A 25,613-nucleotide genomic window follows, 5' to 3' on the forward strand; every position below is an offset into this window, starting at 1 on the left:
TCGATTCTGATTGGCTGGCAGGTGTTGATTAAATTCGTTTAACTAACGAAACTAATTTGTTTCATGAATATGACTTAACCTGATGGAGGACGTGCTCAGTCATTCAGGCAGTCTCTCTCTCTCTCTCTCTCGCGCGCTGTTTTGGCATGTTTTGTGCTGTTGATCGTAGTCTCATCCTTAATAAATAAAACACTTATTCATGCTTGAGTATCGGCGGTGAATCCAGTGGCGAGAAATCCCCCACCAGTAACTGCAAACAGGCATTTCAGATATGCCTCCATTTTGTTAGTAACGCCCCAACTTCCAATGATCCAATCAATTCCCGAAGGAGGAAATCAAGTCCCGCCCTCTCATCTCAGATGCTGTTTCACTTGGATATACGTCACAGTAGAGAAGAAAAGACAATCGCAACTTCCGTTTCATGCTGACTTTAAAATTAAAATGCTACTTTTTTCATTTCCAGCCAATTTTAAGCCAGCAATACACACCTGAACAAAATCTTAAAGGGGTCATATAATGCTACATGCACTTTTACAAGTAGTTTGAACTGAAATGTGTGTTGGCAGTGTGTGTACACAACCACCCTATAATGATAAAAATCCAGTCTGTCCCTGTGACTTCACACAGACGGAGGCCCCTCCCACAATAGTTTGATTGACCGTAGCGTTTCAGCACAGACTGCACTGGTGTCTTACCTCAAACCCGCCCTGAGTGAGCTGTCATCAGTTGTTTCACCGCCGGAGCAGATGTAGACAAGAATGACTCCTAAGCGATTGAAGAGTTTTGTTGTTGGATGTAATAATGAACATAGCAGTAGTCATTTACTCCCTTCATTTGAGCGGCTGAAGAGGATTAACGTTAGGTTTTGTTCTGAAGGGAATGCGCCCTCCATCTACTTAAATGCGTCTATGTTCGCGCGAATCATTCGTGATCCAGCTTCACCTCCAGAAAAAGTGAGTTCAAGGTTTTTTAAATGAATCTTTGCAAATGGCCTTTCCTAATAATGTGCTAATTAGCAAGTTTCACTATGAATGCGGCTAAAGTAAAAAGTCCCTCAGAGAGCAGATCGGAAGAGAGGGGCGGAGTCAGCAGAGCTCATTAACATTTAAAGGAGAATGACACAATACCACTTGCTCTGACAAGAGGTGTTTTTGACAGGTTGAAAAAGGTGTTTTTTACACTACCAGTGAGAAATTTGAACCAAACTATGTTACAGACCCTAAAGAATAATATCAACTTGTGGAAAATGGGCATTATATGACCCCTTTAAGATCAGGGGAAACATTACAAGAATTCGCATTTCACGCAGGTGGATTGTGACCAGGATGTAAGTACTGCTTCAAAATGCCAAAAGAAGAAACAGGAGCAAGAGACAAAAATCGAGAATAGGCAATTTATTGAAAACTGCATTTAAACTGGCTAATCAGGCTGTTCATCAGCTGATCAAAAGTTTAAGACCATAGCCTTTAAAAAGTTAAAATCTGCGCAAAAATGTGTCTTTCATGTCATTACTCTTCAGGTAGTCACACTGTCATGATCTCCTGATGGCAAAGGCAAAAGGGCTTTTTGTCTTTGAACGTGGCAGGATTGTTGAGCTGCACGCGCAAGGGCTCGTGCAATGCGCCATCGCTACTGAGGTTGGACGCAGTAAGACAGCCATTTTACATTTCTTAAAAGATCCTGAGAGTTATGGGACAAAAAAGTCAAGTGGTAGACCCAAAAAAAAGTCACCTGCACTGCGCCGGATGATCCGACGGGCTGTCCGTGCAGATACAGGCCGATCCTCGACCCAAATTAAGGCCCTTAGTGATGCTGACTGCAGCCCAATAACCATAAGACGGCATCTGCGAGAGAAGGGCTTAAAGAACAAAAAACGTCTTCAAAGGCCACGTCTCCTCCCACGCCAGAAACTTGCCCATTTGGAATTTGCAAGGGAGCACCAAAAATGGGACATTGAAAGGTGGAAGAAAGTTTTATTCTCTGACGAGAAAAAAATTAGCCTGGACCGTCCTGATGGCTTCCAACGTTACTGGCATGACAAGGAGATCTCACTGGAGGTGTTTTCTACACGGCACAGTGGAGTAGGCTCCATCATGATCTGGGCTGCTTTTTCCTTCAATGGGATAATGGAGCTTCAGCTTGTGCAGGAGCGCAAAACGGCGGCTGGCTATTGTGGACATGTTGCAGCGGGCATCCTTCTTGTCTGAGGGCCGTCGTCTGTGTGGTAATGGCTGGGTCCTTCACCAGGACAACGCTGCAGTTCACAACAACCGCCTAATGAAGAACCATCCTGCGTGTTCCCCTGTTCGTCCAACCTCGGCTGCGGTGGCGCGTTACACAAGGCATTGCATGTGCAGCTCAACAATCTTGCCACGTTCAAAGACAGAAAGCCATTTTGCCTTTGCCATCAGGAGATCATGACAGTGTGACTGCCTGAAGAACAATGACATGAAGATGCGCAGATTTGAACTTTTTAAGGCTATGGTCTTAAACTTTTGATCAGCTGATGAACAGCCTGTTTGAGTTTAAATGCAGTTTTCAATAAATTGCCTATTCTCGATTTTTTTTTTGTCTCTTGCTCCTGTTTCTTCTTTTGGCATTTTGAAGCAGTACTTAAAACCTGGTTACGATCCACCAGCGTGAAATGCAAATACTTGAAATGTTTCCCCCAGTCTTAAGATTTTGTTCAGAGTGCATAATAGTTTTTAAACAATAGATGACTTAAATTAAACAACCCAGCATGGTGGGTAAAAACGTTTAACCTAACCAGCTGACTCAAAATAACCCAGCATGTGTTCTGTCCAATATTTACCCAGCTCTGGGTTGCCAAATAACCCAAGATGGGTTGTTTTTAACCCAGCATTTTAACTAACATAAGCTTTATCTAGCTTTATCACAGCTAAGCCAGTGTAGCTCAAAATTAACCTGTGCGCATTCTGATTCATTTTGCCAGCACGGGTCACATTTAGTGATTTTATTACATTTAGTGTCTTCACTACATTATTATGCCAGTAGGTGTTGAAAGCAAGTGACTGTCTTCATGAGTGAATCATTAAAACATTCATTCAGCCAGTTTGTTCAAAACTCTGATTCATTCAGGAATAAAATTAGAGACTATTCTTATGAGTGAGTCATTGAATCATTGACTCAACAGATTCATTCAAAAACACTAATTTATTCAATAAAGAGACTAGTGACTGTCTTTATGAGTAAGTAATTGAATCATTGACACAACCAATTTGTTCAAAAACACAAATTTATTCACGAATGAAACTAGTGACTGTCTTTATGAGTGAATCATTAAAGCATTCATTCAGCCGATTTGTTCAAAACCACTGATTAATTCAGGAATAAAATTAGAGACTATCCTTACGAGTTGAATCATTGACTCAACCGATTCATTCAAAACACACATTTTTTTCAAGAATGAAACTAGGGTCTGTTTTTATGAGTATGTCTTTGAATTATTGACACAACCAATTTGCTCAAAAACACGTCCATTCAAAAGTTAAACTAGTGACTGTCTTTTTGAGTAAATCATTGAATCAATGATTCAACCATTTCATTCAGAAACACAAATTCATTCAGGAGTGAAAGACAACAGTTGTACGTTACTCATAGACTCAACAATCGATTTTGCTTTAACTATCTATGGAACTTGTATTTTTGTTGGTGAGCAAAACTAGACATAGTAACTGGTAATACATAATTTCTGTTCTTGTTAAATAAATTTAAACTTTATAAACTACTAATGTAGACACAATTATTCTTTGCAGTGGATTTGAATGGTTTGGTGAAAATGTAATACAGTCAAATTTTGCATTACAGTGTAAATTTTGCTGTCTATTTACATAGGAAGCTAATATAAGGTATGAACTATATGCACTTAAAAGGTGATTATAATATGAACACCCTTTTTTTTTTACCATGGTAATTAATCATAGTAATTTGTGTGCACTGTAATGTAAAGTGTTATCTATTACTCAGCATTGTGGTAATATTCAGGCAGTTTATTTTCTTTTTAATTTATTAATCTAGAATAAAATTCTCAAAGCAAGGTAAGAGTGAGGGAGAAAAAAATCTTCAGTTCAGGAAATTTGCATAAAGCAACAGTAATAAAGAATTTACTCATGCTAATCCAAATGTGCAGCATTATAGAAAAAGAAGCTTAATAATAATTATTTATTCATGCAACATGGTCCCAACTGAACGTGGTCATTTTTTAATGTATGTGTTTATTCTTTTTTAATAATGCTGGCGAAACAAAATAGTCTCCCCTCTGCCACTGGCCCGTAAATAATGATAAATCAAACGTTTCATCTCACTGGAACGCCAAATAAGCAAATAATGCAATTTTATCAATTAGGCTTTTGTCTTAATTGTTGACTTCACTTAGTGTGCGAGCAGCAGCAAGGCAGAGCGCTGTGCCATTTTTCAATTAAAAGGTCCAGATGTTTTCGGAGGCATCAGTAGGCACCAGCAGTTATGAGAAATGCTTCATCTGCATTGTAATAATCACTACAATATCAGCTCCGGGCAGCATTTACATACTCATGTTTTATTCCGGCCCTCTTTTCTAATGTAGCGCTTAATTATAGTCAGCATCCCACAATGGCGGGCCTCTGGAGCACCCAAATTTATTTACTCTGTAATGTGGAGAGGCACCGGTCTCCTTCCCAGCGAAGCTGTAATGTGCCACTCTCGCAATGGTAGATAACAAAAGACAATGAATAGATGAAGTTAATGAGTAAAAACATATGAGATGAGCTGTAGAGAGGAAACAAGAGTTTGGGAAAGAGGAAGTGAAATGTGGGATTGGGTTTACTTTTTGGCACTTGGTTGTAGAATTAATTCAACATAAAATAGCTTCTTTTTTTTTTCTTTTTTTTGACAAAATTTAAGTCAGTGTGTTGCAGGGGCATTTCAAGCAGTACTGTGGTCTCCGATATTTTGATACTCTCTTTTTTTTTTATACTATTATGGATATAAGCTGTGTGCACAATAAAGAGCTGCTTCATCACTGACAAATGATACAAGATATTTGCTAGTTTTGTCTCCTACAATGGATTGTAGGTGAAGATCCACATCATGCAATGCCCTTTTTTATTTTCTGTCTTATAAAGTTCCCCAAATGGAGTGAGAAACTATTACAAACGATTCAGTGTGTGTGTGAACAATCCAAATTAATTAAACTGAATTGAAAACAATTTCAGACCCTTTTGCAAACCCGTTTGACAACTTAAATAAAAACCAATTGATTAATTTGCGAATCAGGCATTGATAGATTTGATTACAGACAGTGGATGGACAACACAAGACACTATTGCTGAAATATCATCCATATATGGTAAACTATATTGCCCGAAGAGGATTTATCAGTAATATTTTAACCGGTCACAGCAGTATTTTACTGGGACTAATTCCTCAATATAAGGGTCTAGCAATGCATCATTCAGACTCATTTATTGAAAAGATTTGACTTTCTTTCAAGAACGATTCGAATTACACAGCACACCTTCTGTCATGCTGATGGATATAAGAATTTTAATTTAATAATGACTTCAACTTTGGTCTGTTCCTCCCAAAACCAACATGTAGTGCACAAGTCTTAAGCACTTTTATGCTGCTTTTTGTGTCACTTTAGCCAGTCTATATTCAATTTTATTTTATAGTTTTATATAGTATAATTAAAAGTATATTGAAAAGTGAGGACACAATATTTTTCAGAAATTCTCCTCAGAGAAAGAAAGAAAGAAAGTGAGCTATTCCTTTAAAAAATAAATAAAAATGACATAATTTTCGGTTAACTATTCCTTTAAGACTGACTGCACCTTCATATTCTTGAGCACTGAGTTCTTCCAGTTGTGAAGGGCAGGTCATATTCCTACTTCCATCTCTCTGTGTGTTCGTTAGAGAGAAAAAGTGAATGAGTGCAAAGGAGGAACATAACAATTGGGCAAGATGCATTCATGCTCAGATAGAGAGCTATTCTCTCTCTCTCTCCCTCCCTCAGTGTGTGTGTGAGCATGCAAGCAAGAGTAAGAAAGAGAGAGTTGTAATCCACTTTCTGTTCTCGCTGCAGAAGGCAATCAAATGTGCTGCTCATGTGTAAAGACACTTATCTGCTCGGGGAGTATTTCAACATCATATTTCCACAGGAAGTGAGTATCAGCCTTGACAGGCGATTGCCTCTGTTCTCTCATATGTCTCTATAGACAGCACCTCAGAAGGAGACAAAACAGAGAGAGTGAGAACAGAGAAAGGGGAAAAAAATGTGACATTTTCTCAAAGAAAGGCCTTTTACAACAATCATATAAAAGTTATCGATATCCTCAGGAGTGTCAGTGCCGTGCAGTCGTCACGGGGGTGATCGCCTGGTGATAAAGATGGAAATTTTAATCAGGCCCGCTCATCTTCCCCGTGTGCGGGCACCCTACTTCTGCAGCTTGCTCAAGGCACTTTTTATCATTTCTTTGTAAAACGATTTCTCTTCATCATTTTCAGAGCAGGTAATATACCCCTTGCTACTGCTTCGAGCTAGACAGACTTAATGTGTTCTTAAATTCACAAACAAATAGCTTGTTTTGTGATTGTTTCGTTCCGTTCAGCAGGTGTGCTACATCTGCATCTTTTGGAGTCGATTTCAGCAAAGAGGGTATTTCGCTTGCTCCACTCCTGTCCTTCTTCAATCTTCTTCAAATCAGGTAAATGCCACCGCTGGAGTATTACTGGCACGGTGCAAAGAAAAAAAAAAAGTGTGTCAATTTCAATACCACCCAGATAAAACAAGCTCAGCTCGGCTTTCCACCAAGCAAGAGAGATGCTAATCAAATTCACACAGTCTGAATTTTTTATAGCTTTAAAGGATTGTCAAGGCTAATGGCGCCTCCTCCGCTGAACGTCGTCTGGCAGTAAATCAGTGCACGCGGGCCTCTTCCCCAAAAACAATGACTAATACCGCACTCTGTCTCTCCAAACGCCGGACTGGTGTGAAAAATCTGGGCGAAGTGGCCCTCCTGACACTGATGCATCGCAGACGCAGCCACAGCTGCATTCATCATGTCCTATGCTAAATTAATCTTGATAGGCTGAAACCAAATTACATTAGTCCTCTGTTTCACACACTGCTCTCGTGAAAGGAGCTGAACAAATATTTATGGTTAATTGCTGTTTTTAAGATAATTAGAGACAGGTTGTGTGACGTTGAACATGGTGAACTGAGATATCAACTTAATAGGTGGAAAATGTCAAACTTTAGCCAAACTTAAATAATAATAATAATTATTATTATTATTATTATTATTATTAATACAATATCACATACACACTTCAGAAGAAAAATTAACTGACCCCCCACACACACACACACATATGCAAAGAACAGGTTTCAAATTGTAACAGTGTTTTTTAAAAATGGAAACTAATGTATTTTCACACTTCATCCCAGTCAAATATCAAACCTGCCCATAGTAAATTAGATAGATTTTTACAAAGAACACTAATAATATTAATAGAACATGTGAACTTCATACATCCACAGAAAAATCACACTAGCTGGTTAAAACCACAGAAGAAAATGGCTCAAAAGTTCATTCTAAATATAACTCGGTTCTTAATCATTTCAAAAGCTCTGGTTTTATATTGTAGTTCTGCTGGTTATCCAGCATGCTTTGCGGCTGGGTGATTTCTGACCAGGTTTGGGTTAAATTACTTGAAGAGACTGTGGAGTTATATTGATATATATATGTTAGTGAAAGATCCAGAATTGTGTGTAATAATGCATGTTGTTCACTTGTGTTACCATTGTTGGGCTGTTTAGTCACAGAAATGTAGTGTCAGCAGTGAGTTCAGTGAAAATGTTTATTTTATTCTATCTATTTATTAATTTATTAAGCTTGAGAAGTGGGTATGTCACATGATAATTAGTTTTCAATGCAATGACATTCACGTTCTTTTAATAATGATTTAAACGACTAAAATTGTCCATATGTCATGGCATGCTACAGTATATGAATGTAGTATATGTTATGTATAAAAACTTATTACAGTGAAAGGATGCCGTTTATATAAATGTATGAAGGTCATTCTTTCAGTGAAATAATGATGAATTGTTTAACATTTTAATGTTGTTTTAATTTGTTTCTTATTTTGAAGAGAGCACTGCAACTTTTAGGATGAGACAATCAGAGAGAGATTTATTGCCAAGTATGCTTCCACACATAAGGAATTTGTCTTAGTGAAGCTTCTACTACAAAGAAAAATACAAATAAAAATAGAACTACAATAACAATTGAATTCAAAATAACTGAAAATAAATTCATTTAAAATTTCACATACAACACTCCGGAGACAAACGAACAGTGACACATTCATGTGCGCACAGACACACTCTCAACACTCAAATTATTCATCTAGCAAATGAACTTGTTTTCTTCTGAACTAATTAATACATGTCGCAGGAGAAGGAAAGACAGAGAGCTTTTGTTCGCTTCTTGTATAATCATTAATTCATATTTACACGTGAGTCTTACAGAACAGAGCAGCAGCAAAAAAATGCTGCACCTATACAAAGCGAGTTGTCCTAATAGGTAAAAGGAATCGTTTGCAAGCTTTTGCAAGTGTTGACACTTCATTCGTATCAACGGGAACCCTCTCCCAAAAAAAAAAAAGTTGGGAAGTTTGCCAGCCTGGCGAGGTGGCCATATTTTAAAATACATCATCATGTCACTTCTTTAATGTACCATAATCTATTAGGCACATGGCAAACTAACAGGAATCTTTTTAAATGATGGCTTTTTATGGCTTTGTGCAGGTGATTAATTAAATAAAAAGTCAGCGTTGCACAAATCATCCCTTTAATTAGTCGGAGGAACGTCACCGCAGCGTTCTGCGACGTTTCGCGGCGGGAGGACAAGGCGGCGGGGGGTGCCAGTCAAAGTGCCACCAAGAGCGAACGTGGTTGTGGGTGTGTGTCTGAGCATGTGTGTGTGTAGCAGTTTTCTCCGGGCCTACGCTGGGTACCCGGCAGCAATTCCAGGTGCTCGTGTCAGCTGGAATTCAACTCCAGCTGTTTGGAGAAGATTGATTTCATTATGTTCTTCTGCCTCCCTTGTTTTCTCTCTCAGTTTTCTCTGTGTTTTTCTTTAATTGCTTGTCTTGTGAATTGGCGAATGTTAAATCAGAGAATTAGCGGTTTTATTTGCTCGTTCCTTTTTTTTTTTTTTCAGCGCTCTAAACTTTTCATGCTTTGCCAAAACTGCGAGAAGCAGAGAATATAAATAAATTAAAACAGCAATTTATTCCCATAATTGTGCTTTGCTTCCAGGCTCCCAATTATAAATATACATCATACATCTGAAGCCTAATTAACTTTTAGCAAAAATAGAGCCCCGAACAATAACGTTCGACAAAAACTCAGCTGTGACATTCAGTTCGATTCACATCCATTATTATATAATGTCACCGTTTTCCGGTTTGCGCCGTAATTACTCTGCGAGAAATGTCCCATAAGTCTCTGCTGCTTCGCAGATCACATGAATTGTGTTATCAGGACTCTCCTTTTATTGAATTTACTCAGGTTCCTCTTTTCTGATTAGAGGAATCCATTTCTCTCTCCACTTGGATAGATCTGTCCTCCATCATGGTTAATGTTAACTTCATGTACACACTGAAGAGGGACTGCTGGGATCATCATTCTCATTAATGAAGCTCAGACACCGGTCCCTGTGTCCTCCTCTATACAAAATGCTTCTTCATTTCAGAGTTGCTCTGCTTTATTAAAGCTCATTACCATTTCTCTTTTAATAAGGCCTCTTTAAAGTCATTACCTGCAGTGGGGTTTAAAGAGTACTGCTATTAAAAGGTTACTTAGATGTGAATAATAGCCCTGCGATATACTCAAGTTAATTACTATTGGAAACTGGTTGAGGTTTAATTTAATGCTGACCCGTTCCATTGAAGAATATGTTGCGCTGACAGAATTGACGAAAAACGAGGGAAGAGGAAAATCATTCACGGTCAATAAGCCTATTTATGTCAGATGGTTTTGAGCTGGATCGTATTCATTTTCCCAACAAAGAGAAGCGTATCTGTGAGCAGAGGCCAGATGTTCGTATTCTTCAGCACGGCCCGTTGGAAACTATCTTCGAGCGGCGGTATTTTTAAACAATCGAGCGGTCATGTTGGATGTTCCTTTTGTATCAGTCATATTACGTGCCTGCAATCAACATGAAAGAAGGAGAACTAATGATTTTTCCTTCTGGTTCGTTCTCTCTCTCCAATCACGCCCTCCTCCGCTGCCTCATTGTCACCATTGAACCAGACATAATCTGACTTCAATTGTTCTTGCCGTTCCAGACTCTTTACTCTGTCTCTGTCTGTTGTGAGCGAAGAAGTGTGTAACAATCTGAGTCGTGAGCGAAAAACTGCTCTCGTTCATTTGGAGACGCTTTCTAACCTATTTCCTTTTCGCAAGTTTACTTCACATCAACATCGATATCGTGAGGCAGTCCGGTATGGCGACAAGACACAAAGGAGAACAGCAGAACTGGGGAGGGGGTTCCGAGACCCCCCTGCTCCGACTCAGATGAATGTTGTATCCCTGGCTGGCGTCTCCTCATACATAAATCTGCAAGCCTGCTTAATTCAATCTGCCTCGTGCATCTGACTTGGCACACCACAATTTGATTACCACAACTGTACTTTTTAACTCCTGTCAGGGAGCAAGTGAGGCTTATGTAAACATCTGCCAGAACACATGGTTGCTTCCGATTAGGCCGGCCTTAAATCAAACCGCAGCAATGAATCTTTACCTGACACTAATACTTTTAAACTTCATGCGCACAATTAAAATGAATTGCGGCTAAAGCATACGGGACAAACCGCATTAACGGGTCATCTCCCATGTATAGGCTCTTTCTCTGTGTCTGTCTGCCACCGACGCTAGACGATGTGGATGTGGTTAGCTTTTTTCTGCTACACTGGAAGACAGATAAACACAGAGCTTACAGACACGCATCCATTGCAAATCACTTTGGTACGAGGGTAAATTACCCTAAACGTAAACATGAGTTCATGTGTATGTTTCCCAAATTTAGAAAATGTGTTTTCAGCATTTGACAGTGATTAAGTAATTATTAATTGTAATGTGCAATTTGTGACATGGGCATGCTGCATTATTATCATGTTTAGTAGTCTATAGAATGCTTGTTAAAGGAATGAATAGAATTAAAAACAATAAAATAATAGAAACCATTTGTTGACCATGTTTGCATAAGCCTCATATATATTTGACGTTATTAATAATTGTCAGAATAATAATTATTAATTTAGACACTTTTAGTTGGTCATGTTTAATTCATAGCAGATAAACAGAATTACAGTGTAACTGAAATTGTATTATTGGAGCGCATTTTACAAGAAAAACTTTAAAATTTTCAGTGTAGATGGATTGCTGTTCCCAGATCTGCTAATAAAATTAATAATAACAACAACAGCTATAAAGTTCACAATTTCATATTTTATCTTATTAGTTTTATTATGACTGTTGTTGCTGTTTAGCATGCACATTATGTGGCTTCATTAAAGGAGAACAAACTTCACCTTCTGTTTCCAAGAAAACACATTTATTGCTATTCATCTTATTGTGTCTGAAAAAAAAAGCAAAGTTACAGCTATCAATTTTTAAAAAGGATTTGAGTATTAAATGAGAAAATGGGGTGGTGAATGTTAGATTAGACTGGGTTTACTCATTAAACCAGAGGGAGTGTTAATGACTTCAGCAGTGCTGAAACGGCACATTCATGAGAGATGAACAGGCAACAGCACTGCATTATGTACCGCTCCGCTCCGCTCACAAAGTTAACATTCAAGTTTAAACGCGCTGCCATATTCTCAGTTCCTCCGTTTTTGGAAACAAATAGCACTGAAAACACTCTCAGATTTATAGTACATGTATTGGCAGAACGAGCCAAGAAATTAGACTCAGCAGCCATTACCTTATTGCTCTGTTATCAGCACATTTGATTCAATGCATGGGAACCTCAAGTTAGCATTACTTGCATTACCAGACCACAGGGTGATTTTAAGAATGCTCCTCTCAAAATTCTTTTAGTGTAGTGTAACTTATTTGAATGTAGAATTATTCATTGCTAAGAGAAAGTAACATACATTAGTCAAACATCAATCCATAATATAAAATTGTTACAGATAAAATGGATAAAATTTCTATAATATTAAAAGAATGCCTTTATGCATTGATCAGACCTTTAGATTCATTCAGTGATTTTTTTCTTTTTCTTTTAAAAGTGAGATTTTAACGCCCCTCATCTGCCACCCACTCCCCACCGGACCCTCTAATGATTGACAGCTTGACTTAATTACTATGTTTTACAGATGCATTCAGCAGCAAGCAGCAGACCATTGCAATCCACGGTTTTTACCTCATTCACAAAACAGCAGAAAAAAAGGCCTGATGTTATTAGTCAAGCTAAAAAAAGAAGGGCTTTTTTGCAGTGGAAATTTTCTTAATAATAAAGATGGTGGAAATTATGCATCGCTCTTAAAAATGCCTCAATTTCTCTCTGTAAAAAATATGTATCGCAATTAGCTTTTTAATTAATCTTAGTTCGAAATGTGCTGCATGAACATGTTTTCTTTTTTTTGTGAGCAATCTGTTTCCCTCCGTCTCAAGGTTGCTTGACTTTAAACCGGTGCGCAGGAAAGACTTACGGGTGTATGTGTGAACCCTTTCATAAATCTCCAGGCTTTTCATGGTAGATTCTAATTAGCAAAGGGCAAGAAGCCTTCTGATCACTTTTTCACCACGGACTACATTAAAACAATGGCAAAGAGTGAAACAGGTGATGTCATACATGGGTGGGAAAAGAAAAAAAAAAAAGTTATCCTAGAATTACCTTTTTAATTTTTTTTTTTGTATGGGTCATTTTTAAATCTAATATTTTAGCATTTTTAATAATGCAATCAATTTGATCAGACAATGTTGTCATATCTAACAGGATGATATTAAACTTTTTTTTTTTTGTAAAGAATCTTTTCAGCTGTATAATCTGCAGTTTTATGTGAAAGACGTTTTTTAAAACATTGTTTTTAGTAACTTTCAAGAAAACGTTCTTATGTATGTTATTATATTTAACATATTTATTAATGTATATTCAAATGTGAATATTTATGAAAATTCTTGAATGTACATTAATTATCTGTGAAGCATTGTAAGACAATGTTTGTTAATATTATTAATGAAAGTTATTATAAAGTTGTACTGAAATATTAGACAATAGATATTTGGAAAATTACAGGAAAAAAATAAGAATTAAAGCAAATGCAGCAAATAAAATAAATAATCAGTGAAGTTTAAAACAGTTTACATTTTGTACATGTTTTTTGACTGAGCAGTAACATGTCTTCAAAAGCTTTTACTTCAAAATACACATTAAGGCAAGGGAAAAAAACGAATGTAAAGACATAATACTGAAATATGTTGTAAACCTGCAGGGTTGACAGTCATGGTGTCTTAATGGTGTGTGAATGGTTCAGTTTTAATCATTTCAACATTAGACAGCCTCTCAATTACAAGTGATGCGGACAGCAGAAACAAAGGCAAACCCTTTCAACTCTTATCAAGAGTTGATAAGCAGCTTTTGTGTTGCTCTCGTGGACTTCCACACATTGTGTCTGTATCTGTCGCTCCTTCCTTCAGACGCTTCAAGTCTTTGAGCCTTTGCAAACGGACATACAAAGCTCTGCTCATAATACAGAGAGCTGAGTGATCACAGGATGTTGTCGCACATTAAACAAGTCCTCCTGTCTGTGGTGGGCTTTTGAAAATAACACTCTGTCATCTGTATCTGACAGGAGAGATGAGCAAGTTCACTAGCAGAGATAGCTGAGATATCTGCTGCTCACTTAGCGTGGAAACACACCACACAGCGGCACTACAGAGTGTGTAGTCTGCTGAGGAGAGAGAATGTAATGGGAATCGGCTAAGAACCAACATGACATGACTGCCGGTCTGAGATAAATTGTGCTTTTTTTCTAATTCGAAACTTTTTCCACACAGAATCATTTGAAATCAGATTCAAAAACTTTTACAATGAAAGTCTTTTAATGCTTCACACGGAATCAAATGGGCATTTAAGAGATATAAATATATACTTTAAAAATGCTACAGTTATGAAAACATTCAGATTCGTTAGGGAAAGTATTGTCAAAGAGATACTTTAAAATTGACAAAAAATGTAAATGTAAGAATGTGAGAGTCAAATCTAGTTCAGCAGTATAAACTAAAAGAAAATTATAGCATCAACATACACCTAATATAGATGCTGAACAATCCAAAAGATGTTTTCATAGCAATGACACAGAAGAACATATTTTGGTTCCTCAAAGAACCTGTCAGTGAAATGTTCCAAAAAAGAACAATTTCATTCTTCACTCTTATTTATGGCTCCATGAAGAACCTTTCCATTGGACAGAAGGTTCTTTGTAGTGGAAGAAGGTTCTTTAGATAATTGAAATGTTCAAAGAAACCAAATGTTGGAGAAACCAAAAATGTTTTTTTTTCCCATGACATTGCTGTGAAAACATCCTTTTGGAAACTTTATTTTTAGGAGTGTACACTCTTAAAAACTGTGTGTACCAGAAGGGGTGTAGAGGAAAAAGGTTCTTTATATGATTAAAATGTTGTTCACACAAAGAAAAAGAAAAAAAACTGTTCACTGAAAAGTTTTTTGGGGAACCAAAAATGGTTCTTCTATAGCTTTGCTGCGAAAATCCCCTTTTTGGAAACTTTTTGAACCATACATTCCAACAAAGAACCTTTATTTTCTAAGTGTGCGAAACCATCCACAATCTGCAAGTCGTCTCCCATCAGCAGCAGGATTATGCACATTAGGCTGATTAATAGCGTCCGCCACCAGATTACTTGATTTGATAAGCAGTACAACCCATCACGAACATAATACATCACAAATTGTTTTGTCAACAATTTATGGTACTATTTATCAAATGACCATCGCCACTCGCTGAGTAATAGTGTCATATCTGACATTATGTCAATAGAGAAGTTGAGCTAAGGGCAGCCGGGCTGCAGTGATTTAGACACACTGTGTGCTGACCTGCGTCTATGTTTAATTCATAGCAGATGAGCAGAAATAGATGGATTACTGTTCCTAGATCTGTGTTAAAGCAGAAATGGGTAGGAGTGGCCAGGTTGGTATGCCAGTCACATACCTGGTCCTGGTTAATATCTGTAAATGTGCTGTTGTGCTGAGAGTAAGTGGATGCTTCAAACTGAGAACTTGCAAATGTATTATTTCCTGTATCATATAAATATTTGTTGTATTTTATATATATATATATATATATATACAGTATATATATATATATATATATATATATATATATATATATATATATATATTAAATAAAACAATAAAACAAAAGCAAAAATTGTGATTATCGTGAATGGGGCTACTTTAATTTAATTGAATGTTTTATTTGAGCTGTAAAAAAGCTGTTAAATAATCATTTTTATTGTCATTTTAAGGTTTTTGGTGTGTTTTGTCATGGCAAAGAAGTTATAAAATTGAATATAACAGAAAAGGGTTTTGTTATTCATTTTAACATGTGTACTGATAATGTATTGTTGTCATACCATTGAAACAGTGAAAATTTTAACGTTTAAGTGCCTTACTGAAAACTTGATTTGTGCTTCTTCTTTTTTTTTTTTTTTAAAGAAAAGTGGAAATTCATTATTTGTAGTAATCAATATTATGCCACAAATGTTGTCTGTTGAGCTTAACTTGTACTGAACCCGAAATATTTTCTTTCAGAAACACCACTATACTTGATAAATTTGTGCACATAAATGGTGCTGATGACTTGACTTTTTCTAGGTCAAATGAATGCTCCTCATATGATCAGACTTGGCATATTGTACCAAAAATCAATAGCGAGTAGTAATAGGAGATATTCAGGCTGTCTGTACTAACATTTTCAAATCAAGGACAGTACTAGGAACTAAAACAAAAAAACAGTTCAGTACCTTATTTATTGTATCAAAACAGTTTTTCGCTTCACAGTAAAGGAAAGAAAAGCAATCTGAAATCCCACCTCTTCACATAATCATTCTAGTCATCATCGTGATGGTCAACAATTTCTGGCTGCTTGTTTTATGATGTTGTCAAAACAGGCCTGCGCACCTTCGTAATTTGACAAGCTTTCCGGATAGCATGCCCTTGGAATGAAGGCCGTGGTCCAAGCCGTCATCAAGGGGATCAATGCTGCTCCTGAGATTGGGCTGCGAGTGGCAAATAAATTCCACAGCAAAAACATCAGTTCCACAGGTATGAAAAGAAAGAGGCGAGCCAGCGCCGGCTGGTATATATGGCTCTCGTCCAAAGCACCACTGGCTCATCTTAAAGGTTACAGTGACTACCCTGTGCACTAGTGTTAACAGAGCTTTCCCTCTCTGGGTTTATGGTCTGTGTAATAATTTTAAGCAAAGTGAAGAGTGTGTTTCCACAGGAGATGTTGGAGGAACAGCTGCGGGCCAGGGAGGAGGACAAGTGGAGAATGATTGATCACTGGGAGCGGAGAGGCTGTGTACCTCTCACCTTCCCCCTGCGAGGCTCCACGTCTGCCCCTGATCCCTTACATCTGCCTGCCCTTAGCAGAGCTGGAGGAGGAGGCCCGGCTGGATCTACTCACATGTCCCTGTACTCTGGAATAGGAGAGACTCTGAAACATGGGCCAAACCTTAAACTGGGATGCCATTACTTTCATTATATGTGTGAAGGAAATGTTGCTTATGCCTCTTTTTTTTCCCAGTTATTTGAGCAAAATGTGTGATGGGAGACCTGAAACATTGTAAAAGACACACTTCTTCATTGTTGTAGTAAGCTGATTTTGTACAATGATACCACTGCATTGGAAAGTTCACAAGTTTACTTTATTTATCACTCAAAAAAAAATGTAAAATAAAATTTGTGCATAAAAGTGCATAAAAATGTATGCATAAAAATTTTGAATCGATGGCATTTACTTCCTTTACTATTTACTTTACTAAAACTAGTAGCGGCTTTATATATATATATATATATATATATATACATACACACACACACACATACAGTCATGGCCAAAAATATCGGCACCCTTGGTAAATATGATCAAAGAAAGCTGTGAAAATTTATCTACATTATTAATCCTTTTGATCTTTTATTTTAAAAAATCACAAAAATATAACCTTTAATTGGATAATAAGAATTTAAAATGGGGGGGAAATATCATTATGAAATAAATTTTTTCTATATATATGCATTTTATAAATGCATTTCATTATAGTCTAAAATACTAGATATTTGCACAAAAATACTTTCTTCTCTTTAGGCATGTTACATTATTACGCCAATGGTGACAATTGATTGTCTTTTTGTGCGACTTAATGAATCATTCACTCAAACGATTCCCTCAGAATCACTAATTCAAGAATGAAACATGTATGGGTGAGTCATTGAACTATTCACTGTAACAATTTGTTCAAAATTACTGATTTATTCAGAATCGAAACCGAGTGAGGCACTATGGAATCATTTACTTTACAGATTCGTTTAAAATGCTAACAAGGACTTTAATGCTAATCCATACATGAAGGATACAAGCGAGTGTATTTGTGTGTGAATCATGGAATCATTCCTTCAAACGAGTCGTTTTCAAAATTCACGGTTGTTGATCAGTGACGCAGCCAGTGTTGCTAATTTGGGGATTTTGTCGCCAAATTTAGCTACTTTCTCATTGTTGCTGCGACTTGTATTGATTTTTTGCGACAAGGGGCTATTTTAGCTATATTTAAATAAAAATAGCGATTTTTTTGGAGATTTTTTTCCCTCTCACGTTTGCTCTCGTCTTTAAGCGGCGCTGCGCAGAATGTTTGTATGACATCAAAGTACCGCGAGAGCCATTCGAAAGCATCAGGATCCGTCTGCTCTCTTATCGCTCTCGCGGTACTTTGATGTCATACACTGACCATTCTGCGCAGCGCCGCTTAAAGACGAACGCGCCTAATGAGTTTGCGTAGTGAACATACATCAGTACATCTGCCATTCAGACATGATGACACACACCACCATTTCATTATAAACATCAAGATGGTGGAGAAAAAATATGATTACATCAGGGCACCAACTCAGTGCATGAACCTCTTGTTTTAACCACAGACACAAAAGTTATACCGCAATTCATGCACAGTCATGTCAACCAGATACTGAGAGACACAGTGCATCATCGTGTCATGTGTGCTGGGATGCAGTATTTTGCACTTACTTTGTAGTAATAGAGTGTGTTGGCTGAAATAAGTTTGTATGAATAAAGGTTTTGTTTTGGGATAATATTTCTTATCTGTTGTATTTGAGCAGGACTGGGATGCACTTTGGTGACACATGAAACAAATGCCCAACATTATGTGTCTTTACATCATTTCCAACATGTTTGATGTGCTTGCAGATCACAGGAAGAATTTACTGATTCAAATGTGTCCTGTAGAGTTACAAGTAGGCCTAAGCATTTCCTAATTTCACTTCAGATTTTTTTGTTATAGGCCTACTTCATATTTTTTTATACTGTCATCATTTGTAAAGTAGATATATATATATATATATATATATATATATATATATATATATATATATATATATTTCCTTTCCTTTACCTTTACCAAATTTACCTGTATTTACTTTCTTTTCATATTTGGACTTTTGAGGGTGGTTCTAGAGATTTTCTGAGGGAGGGGCTTGGCAACACTGGACGTTTGGTTCTGTTTTGGCTTTATTTGAAACTGTATTCCGCGGTGGATCGAAACTGGAAAAGTAACTGGCAATATTTTGTCGAAAATGGAAGTTACTCAAAGTTAACTTCTTGTTTATTGCAAGGTGGTCTAAAAGCAATATCATAATCGCCTAATTATATTTTAAACGAATTTTAATCTGCTGTCAAACGATAAACCAGTACATTAAAGGCTAAACCGCTCTCCACTCAGTGGAAAAAAAAAAAAAAAAAAGCACGCTAACGTTTTTATCAGGCTCTCTTCGATGATTTAAGAAATGTTAAAGATCTTTTTTACAACCTGAGGGGCCTATTTCTTTTTAACAGGACATTGTTACTAACCTGTCAAAACGAAGCGATACTTTATAAAAAACATTCATTTGATATTTGATTGAAATACACCATTACGGTTTCATTAGCTCATCGATTTCGCAGTAATCTCATATCAGAGACCATCAAGCAAGTTACATGCAATAACCTGGGGCTAAATGTTAAAATATGATCCAGACTAGCTAATGACCCTATTACAATCGACCCAGGAAGCTGAGAAAGAGATTCTCCAGGTTCTGCGGTGCCTCATGCAGGCTGCCCTCTGCTGTATCATCATCCTTACTATTACAAACCGGCACGTAATTCATCCAACCAACACAACTAATAATGTAGCAAATGAAAAAGGGAAGATGGAAGGGGGAAAGACCTCCATGTCTCTCAGATTTGTTTTCTTTTCCTCTCATTGTCTGCCTCTTTCTTCAGATCTATGATGTAAGAGGTGAGTGTCTACCACCAATGACCTATTAAATCAGGCCTCATTCCCTCAATTTCTTCGCCAAACAGGCACCAGACCAAAATGTCTGTAGAGACTGACGGTCAGAGAGAGACAGCACACAGGCAGACAGACAAATAGGGAGAGAGGAGGGACGAAATAGATCCGCCCAATCAAAAATTATTGCAGCTCCATGAATGTGTCCTGTAAATGTTAGCATGCTAATTGTGCATTTATAACATTTTTTAATGGTTTGTTAATTTACCTCCCACTCTATGATTGCACTTGAAATGAGTTAATGACTGTGGGGGGAGAGTTAACAACATGCCCTGGCAGACACAATATTTCCCTCTTATTTATCAACCTGGCCTGGGAGAGAGACAAAGCAGCTTTGATTGAATGAAGAGGATGCCTGCTGGGTGAAGAAGTTAAGCTATAGGGACATATATAGACCAGAACTGTAAAAATAGAATTAATGTTTTAATTTTCTTTCACCCCTAAAAAATATAATAAGACATCATTATGAAAACTGCATTCAGTTGGATAACAATTTTTCCTTTTTAATCATAAAAAGAAATTGGAAAAACAAAGCAGTCACGCTATCTAAACTACACTTAACAATACACTAGAAAGACTAATAAACTAGGAAAACAATGTCATATTGTTAAAGGATCAGATTTTCAAATATTAGAAGGAAGAATCATTTAAGGGTTGAACTACAATCACTTAAAAATGTTTTAAAATTTAGCTACATTAGTAGGTACTAACAGCAACTAAATGCTAATTTTATATTTCTAATAGATACTACTGTGTTTTTATATGTGTGTGTGTGTGTGTGTGTATGTGTGTGATTATTACACTTAAATACAATAAATAAAACTAGACATGCTTCAAGTTCTACAACAAAGTCAGAAGCATAGTAATTTTAGTGAATGTTTAACTTAATATTTTGATATAAAAAATGAAGATGAAGTATTCCACAGAGAGCAAATTGTTTATTTGAACTTCCTGATTTTCATGAGCCTGGTTTATTAAAATGAACCAGATTTCCCAATTCTACATATGAAAGAAAGTACAGTGTAGGGGAGTCTGTTTTATTATTCGCTACACAGTAAAGCTGTGTGTTGAATAAAAATGACCTAAAATAGTAACCTTAAAAAGTAGCCTTGGAAACACTACCGAAATGACTACTTTCACTACTTCTAGTGCCCAAGACTGGCCTTCTTAAACATAAAGCATGTCTGACGGTAACATTGACGTATGACCTGCATGCAGTGAATATCGGGAAATGAATAAACAAACACATAAACTAGATAAGAGACTGGTGCTAACATGGTTAGTAACGTCTCTGGCACTGTCCGTTCAAGTCATTTCCTCCAATCTTCCTCAGCAACAGGACATGACTTGGCGACATATAGACGAGAGGCTATTGAGTTTCTAGACTACTTGTGCTGTAACCCGGGCAATGAGACAGAGAGCAACTCTCAGCAGTTCAGCTGGAATCCTAAACACATTGCAAAGGTATGTTTGTTTCTCAGGCTATTTGATGATAAAATTAAAGAAAATAAGTCCCATTGAAACTTCAAAATGTATCAGTAAGGTTGATGCTCAAACCATCAATTTGCATAACTTTTCAATACTACTAACACCTTTTCATCAAGGCTGAGATCTGACCTGAATAGAGAGCGAAATGACTTGGGAGGCACTTTAAGGCAACACATTCGTAACTTACTCCACTGGAACTCCACTCCACCCCTCACTAAACAAGCCACTCTATCAGTAAATGCTAATCTCCTAATTAACAAGCTAATTAGGTAATTATGGCTTTGCAGAAGGATGCCTAAATGAATTATGACAACACAGTCACTGCTTTCTGAGACACCTGTGGGCCCCTTTTTGGCTGTCACTAAAAAAAAAAAAAAGTAAGGTGACAGCCTGTTCAGTTTTCAAAAACTTAATTCTCCTGGAAATGATGTGTATGTTATGAGACAGGGGCTATTTGTTTTGAGACTGTCAATTAAACCTGTCAGATAAGAACGATTTTGTGACTAATTAGCACCCCTATATGCATAAATAAGTGATAAATAATTAAGTGTTATTAAATATTGAAGAGATAATAAGGAGCTATGTAGATTTTAAAGAAAATAAAACAGTAGTATTGTGCTGGCTTTTCATTTTTAAATAAACAATAAATAATCATTATTTAACACCATTTTCTTATGTAACTCATTTTTATGGACCCTTTTCACAAAATTTGATGACACATTTTACAGTTATTAATTCTTGCAACATTTTTTATATTTTCTCTTTTTTTTTTTTTTTTTTTTTTTACTGTACATTTATAAAACTATACCTAGTGTTACATTTTAAATTTCAGAAAACGAGTTAATGCTGCTGCATAAGTGTTTCTAATACAATTACTGAGGGAATGTCAGGAATTTGACATCTTTCTCTCTTTCAACCAACTTAATCAGTCTCTCTATTTTTTTTAGAAATGCTATATGGATTTTTCCATGGGAACGCAAAAATTATATTTGTTGTAGTTACCCAATAGTTTACCCAACTGTGATGATTTCCTCTTCTGAGAACCTTGCAAATGTGAAAAGGGTCTGTTATACTTTTAATGTATTATTATATGATATGTTATATGAAGAATCTGGTATGCGTTCATTTATGCAATAATTTTTTTTTTGCGGTTGACTTTTTTGGCATGATAAATGCTAAAACTTATTTTTTTATTTATTTTTTTTTTGGATAATGTTTTTCTCTCCAAAAGTAAGAGTAACCACTTGGGGGTGAAAAACTAGTATGTGTAGAGAGAAAAAAAAAAAAGCCTGGTGTGCTCATTAGTGAAAATAATCCTGAACGGTGGGCTTCAGTCCAAGAGCAATAATATCAACAGTTACTACTGACAACAGCGAGGTTACAATGGCCATATTTGGGAGAAACTTTGGCTGATATTTTCAAGACGCTCAGTATATAGGCGTACTGCGCTTTAAGTTGGCTGAAGGAAGTGGGCAGTAAACATCCAATAATAGAAATTGTGTTTATGTCATTATGTAAGCATGGCATCATGACCACAATAAGCTGAAGTGTTTTTTTTTTTTTTTCCTCCCACCAAAAGATTTGCTGTCATACTTGGGGAAAATGAATTATGTTGACATATGGCTGAAAACAATGGTGGAAAGGCATGCAATGTAAGGCAATGAAGAATCATTCGGTGTTGTGGAGGAGAGGATCTGGAGCTGTTCCTTTGAGCCCTCTATGACAGGTATACAGAGCCACCTGACAGCACAGTATTTCAGTGATAAATGCAGTGGGTCTGGGACTTCCATTCACTAAACTCAGGAGTGTGCTGGGCTGATACTTCAAGGTCAAGTGAATATGAAAGAGCCGAACCACACAGCTTGCTAAAAAGAACAAGGGAGCGAGTGCCTCTTGTCTGCTTCCTAACTTCGACAACTTCTAAATGTTATGTTGCTTAAATTCATGTGACATGCTTATAAACACAGATGTTGTGTTACAGCGTCGTTTCGTGATTTTTGGATGTTTGTGATTTAAAAAATTCGTAATCTGTCAGCCACACATGCTAAATTCAATCTAGTTCATTTACACACTGATAATAAAAATGACAACGACTATATAAATGAAGGTGAAACTCACACACACACACACACATGCACTCAGTCGCAGCCAAAACAATTGAATTACTGGGCTTGTGGCATGTTGTCTTACTCTGTGATATGTGTGAAATGGTTAATTAAAGGTGAGCTCATTATTCTTGCTCAGGATCCAGTAACTGTGTTAACATGATCCATGACTAATATATCACCCACTTATTGCACCCGAAGAATTTAATCAATTGCTCTGAACACCAATTCATACACAAGAGTTGAAGTAAATATGCCACTATAAATTCTACTGTTTGATCTGTATTGTTCAGGTGGATTGATGTGTAAATCAAAAGCCAACGGTTGAGTATTAAATATGGTGCTTATATCAAACTATTACAGAACAACATCATGTTGTAGTGTATTTAGGACCATGTAGCCGATATTGTCTGTCTGATATAGCCTAAATATCACATTAAATTACTCGACATAATGGAATATGTAACTCAAATATTTCTATAATATTTCTGTATTTCTCTGTTTAAAAAGTAATGCAAAATCCAATTAAATTCTAAACAAATTCAGAACAAATATATTAAACATAAGCTAAAAACTGTGTGTGTGTGTGTGTGTGTGTGTGTGTGTGTGTGTGTGTGTGTGCATCACCATATTTTTGGTAGAGGTCTATGGGATGTCCCCATTAAGATGACAAATTGTCTGTTACATTCCTCAAGTGTATGCAGCGAATATACAGCAAATACACTGTAGTTATTAAATTATGCAGCAAATATACAGTATACACTTTTTTTTTTTTTTTTACTTTGGAAACGAGGTTAAAAACACTTACACACTTGCCACCTGGAACAGATTTTTTAACATAGATGAAAGACTTGTGTGGATGTTATATATCAAACTGAGTAATAGAAACTGCTGAATCAGACCAGTTCAGTCACTTAACATTTATTAACATAAACACAAAACAAATTATAGACCAGACATTAAATAATTTTAACTTCTTAGTAAAAATTTTCTCATATTTAATAAGTGACAATGATCTCAATTCGTGTTACAGCACTTTGTGATCTCATTATTCTACAATCTAGAATCTACATAATCAAAACCATGTTTGTACTTACATTTTTTAAAAACACTCTCTGGCTTCAAAATAAATGCTATAAATTGAATATCATGAAGCTCTTGAAGATTCAGGCATGCTGACAGATCCTTCAGTGCTTTTCGCATTGTTTATCCTCAACTGGTTCATCCCAGAGGAAGTTTTGATTTTCTGCATATCTGATTATTCGCTCTTTAATTAGCCTGTGTTAATTTCCCGTGTTGAGTGTGTCAGTGATGGAGGCAGTCCACAGGGCCTTCAGTCAGTTCATGCACTATGGAACGGGACTTTCTGGTGCCAGCTTTCACAAATTCTCAGTGTAGCATCACATGTTGGTGCCTTTGGAAGGGTGTCTGATTGACTTTCTTACTGTGCAGATATTAACAGCTCTGTTTCCTGTGTGTGTCTCTGATTCTTGGTAATTAGTCCCATCACATCAGTGGCTGTCATGTCACAAGTGCAACCCTGCCGAAATGCATTACCTCAGCTATGGCACCAGAGGATTTCATAATGAATATTAACCTGTAGGTACATACAGTGTCTCGTGGCAAAGTGCAACTTTTTCCTTTTCACTCACAAATAAATTGAAATTGGCTCATTTGTACCAACTGATAAAATTGGCGCAATAAATATTGTCCGAATGCTTTTGACCACTAAATATAGATTATTACAACATGATTTAAATAGATGAAATTAAAAATAAAATAATTGAAGCATCAATGCAATGTAGCCTATAAGCAGTAGAAAATAAAAAGTTGATGTTTCTCATAAAGATGTGAACTGTAAACTTTAATAAAATGAACTAGGCAATGAAACAATAGTGCTTTTGGTAAAATATACACATCATCAAATAATAAAAATCTGTATAGTGGAGTAAATACATGTAGGCTATATTTCCTTTGCAATCGTTTTTGTTCTGTGATGAGCTCTTATTTACTAAAGCACAAGAACCAAAATCCAACAAAACGGTGTAGGTTTATGACTTTGAACAAAAGACGCGTGTTTTAAATCGCAACAACACCAGCCTACGTGAAATGTAGTGATTTGGAATCGCAAATACAGTGGTTTGGCGGGAAAACCACAGTGGGTTTAGTAAAGCGTATGTAAGAAGCGAGGCAACCGGAGGAAGGCGCAGATATGTTTCAGTGTGTCTCTTTGCTTCAAGCCCACCGAGCAGTCTGCTACCATAGCAACTGCCGAGGAGCGCTGCGCAGCGCCGCCTGCTTTTGCAGTAGATGTCACCCTTGGCAACGGCCAATCAGAAGTTGATATCTCTCTGTACAAC

At 36.7% G+C, this 25,613-nt stretch overlaps 1 protein-coding gene and 1 long non-coding RNA gene across 4 annotated transcripts; both read left to right on the forward strand.

Annotated features, from left to right (window-relative positions):
• Positions 1-563: 563 nt before the first annotated feature.
• On the forward strand, positions 564-16,972 carry LOC131546326 (uncharacterized). 3 transcript variants are annotated; one of them, XR_009272652.1, is made up of 4 exons: positions 564-953; positions 6,612-6,704; positions 16,211-16,364; positions 16,546-16,972. XR_009272652.1 is itself a non-coding variant. In XM_058785849.1 (3 exons), exons 1-3 carry the CDS (start codon positions 759-761, stop codon positions 16,867-16,869), a joined length of 612 nt encoding a protein of 203 aa, XP_058641832.1. In that variant the 5' UTR covers positions 564-758; the 3' UTR covers positions 16,870-16,972. The 3 variants fall into 3 exon arrangements, 1 of the variants encoding a protein (XP_058641832.1); XR_009272653.1 differs by lacking the exon at positions 564-953 and adding an exon at positions 6,382-6,509; XM_058785849.1 differs by lacking the exon at positions 16,211-16,364.
• Positions 16,973-19,091: 2,119 nt separating this feature from the next.
• Positions 19,092-22,951, forward strand: LOC131545192 (uncharacterized). Its single transcript, XR_009272348.1, has 3 exons — positions 19,092-19,609; positions 20,994-21,124; positions 22,728-22,951. It is a non-coding gene; the product is annotated as an uncharacterized LOC131545192 (long non-coding RNA).
• Positions 22,952-25,613: the final 2,662 nt, after the last annotated feature.

The sequence above is a fragment of the Onychostoma macrolepis genome, chromosome 08 (genome assembly GCF_012432095.1).
Source record: "Onychostoma macrolepis isolate SWU-2019 chromosome 08, ASM1243209v1, whole genome shotgun sequence".
In the NCBI taxonomy this organism is placed as follows: domain Eukaryota; kingdom Metazoa; phylum Chordata; class Actinopteri; order Cypriniformes; family Cyprinidae; genus Onychostoma; species Onychostoma macrolepis.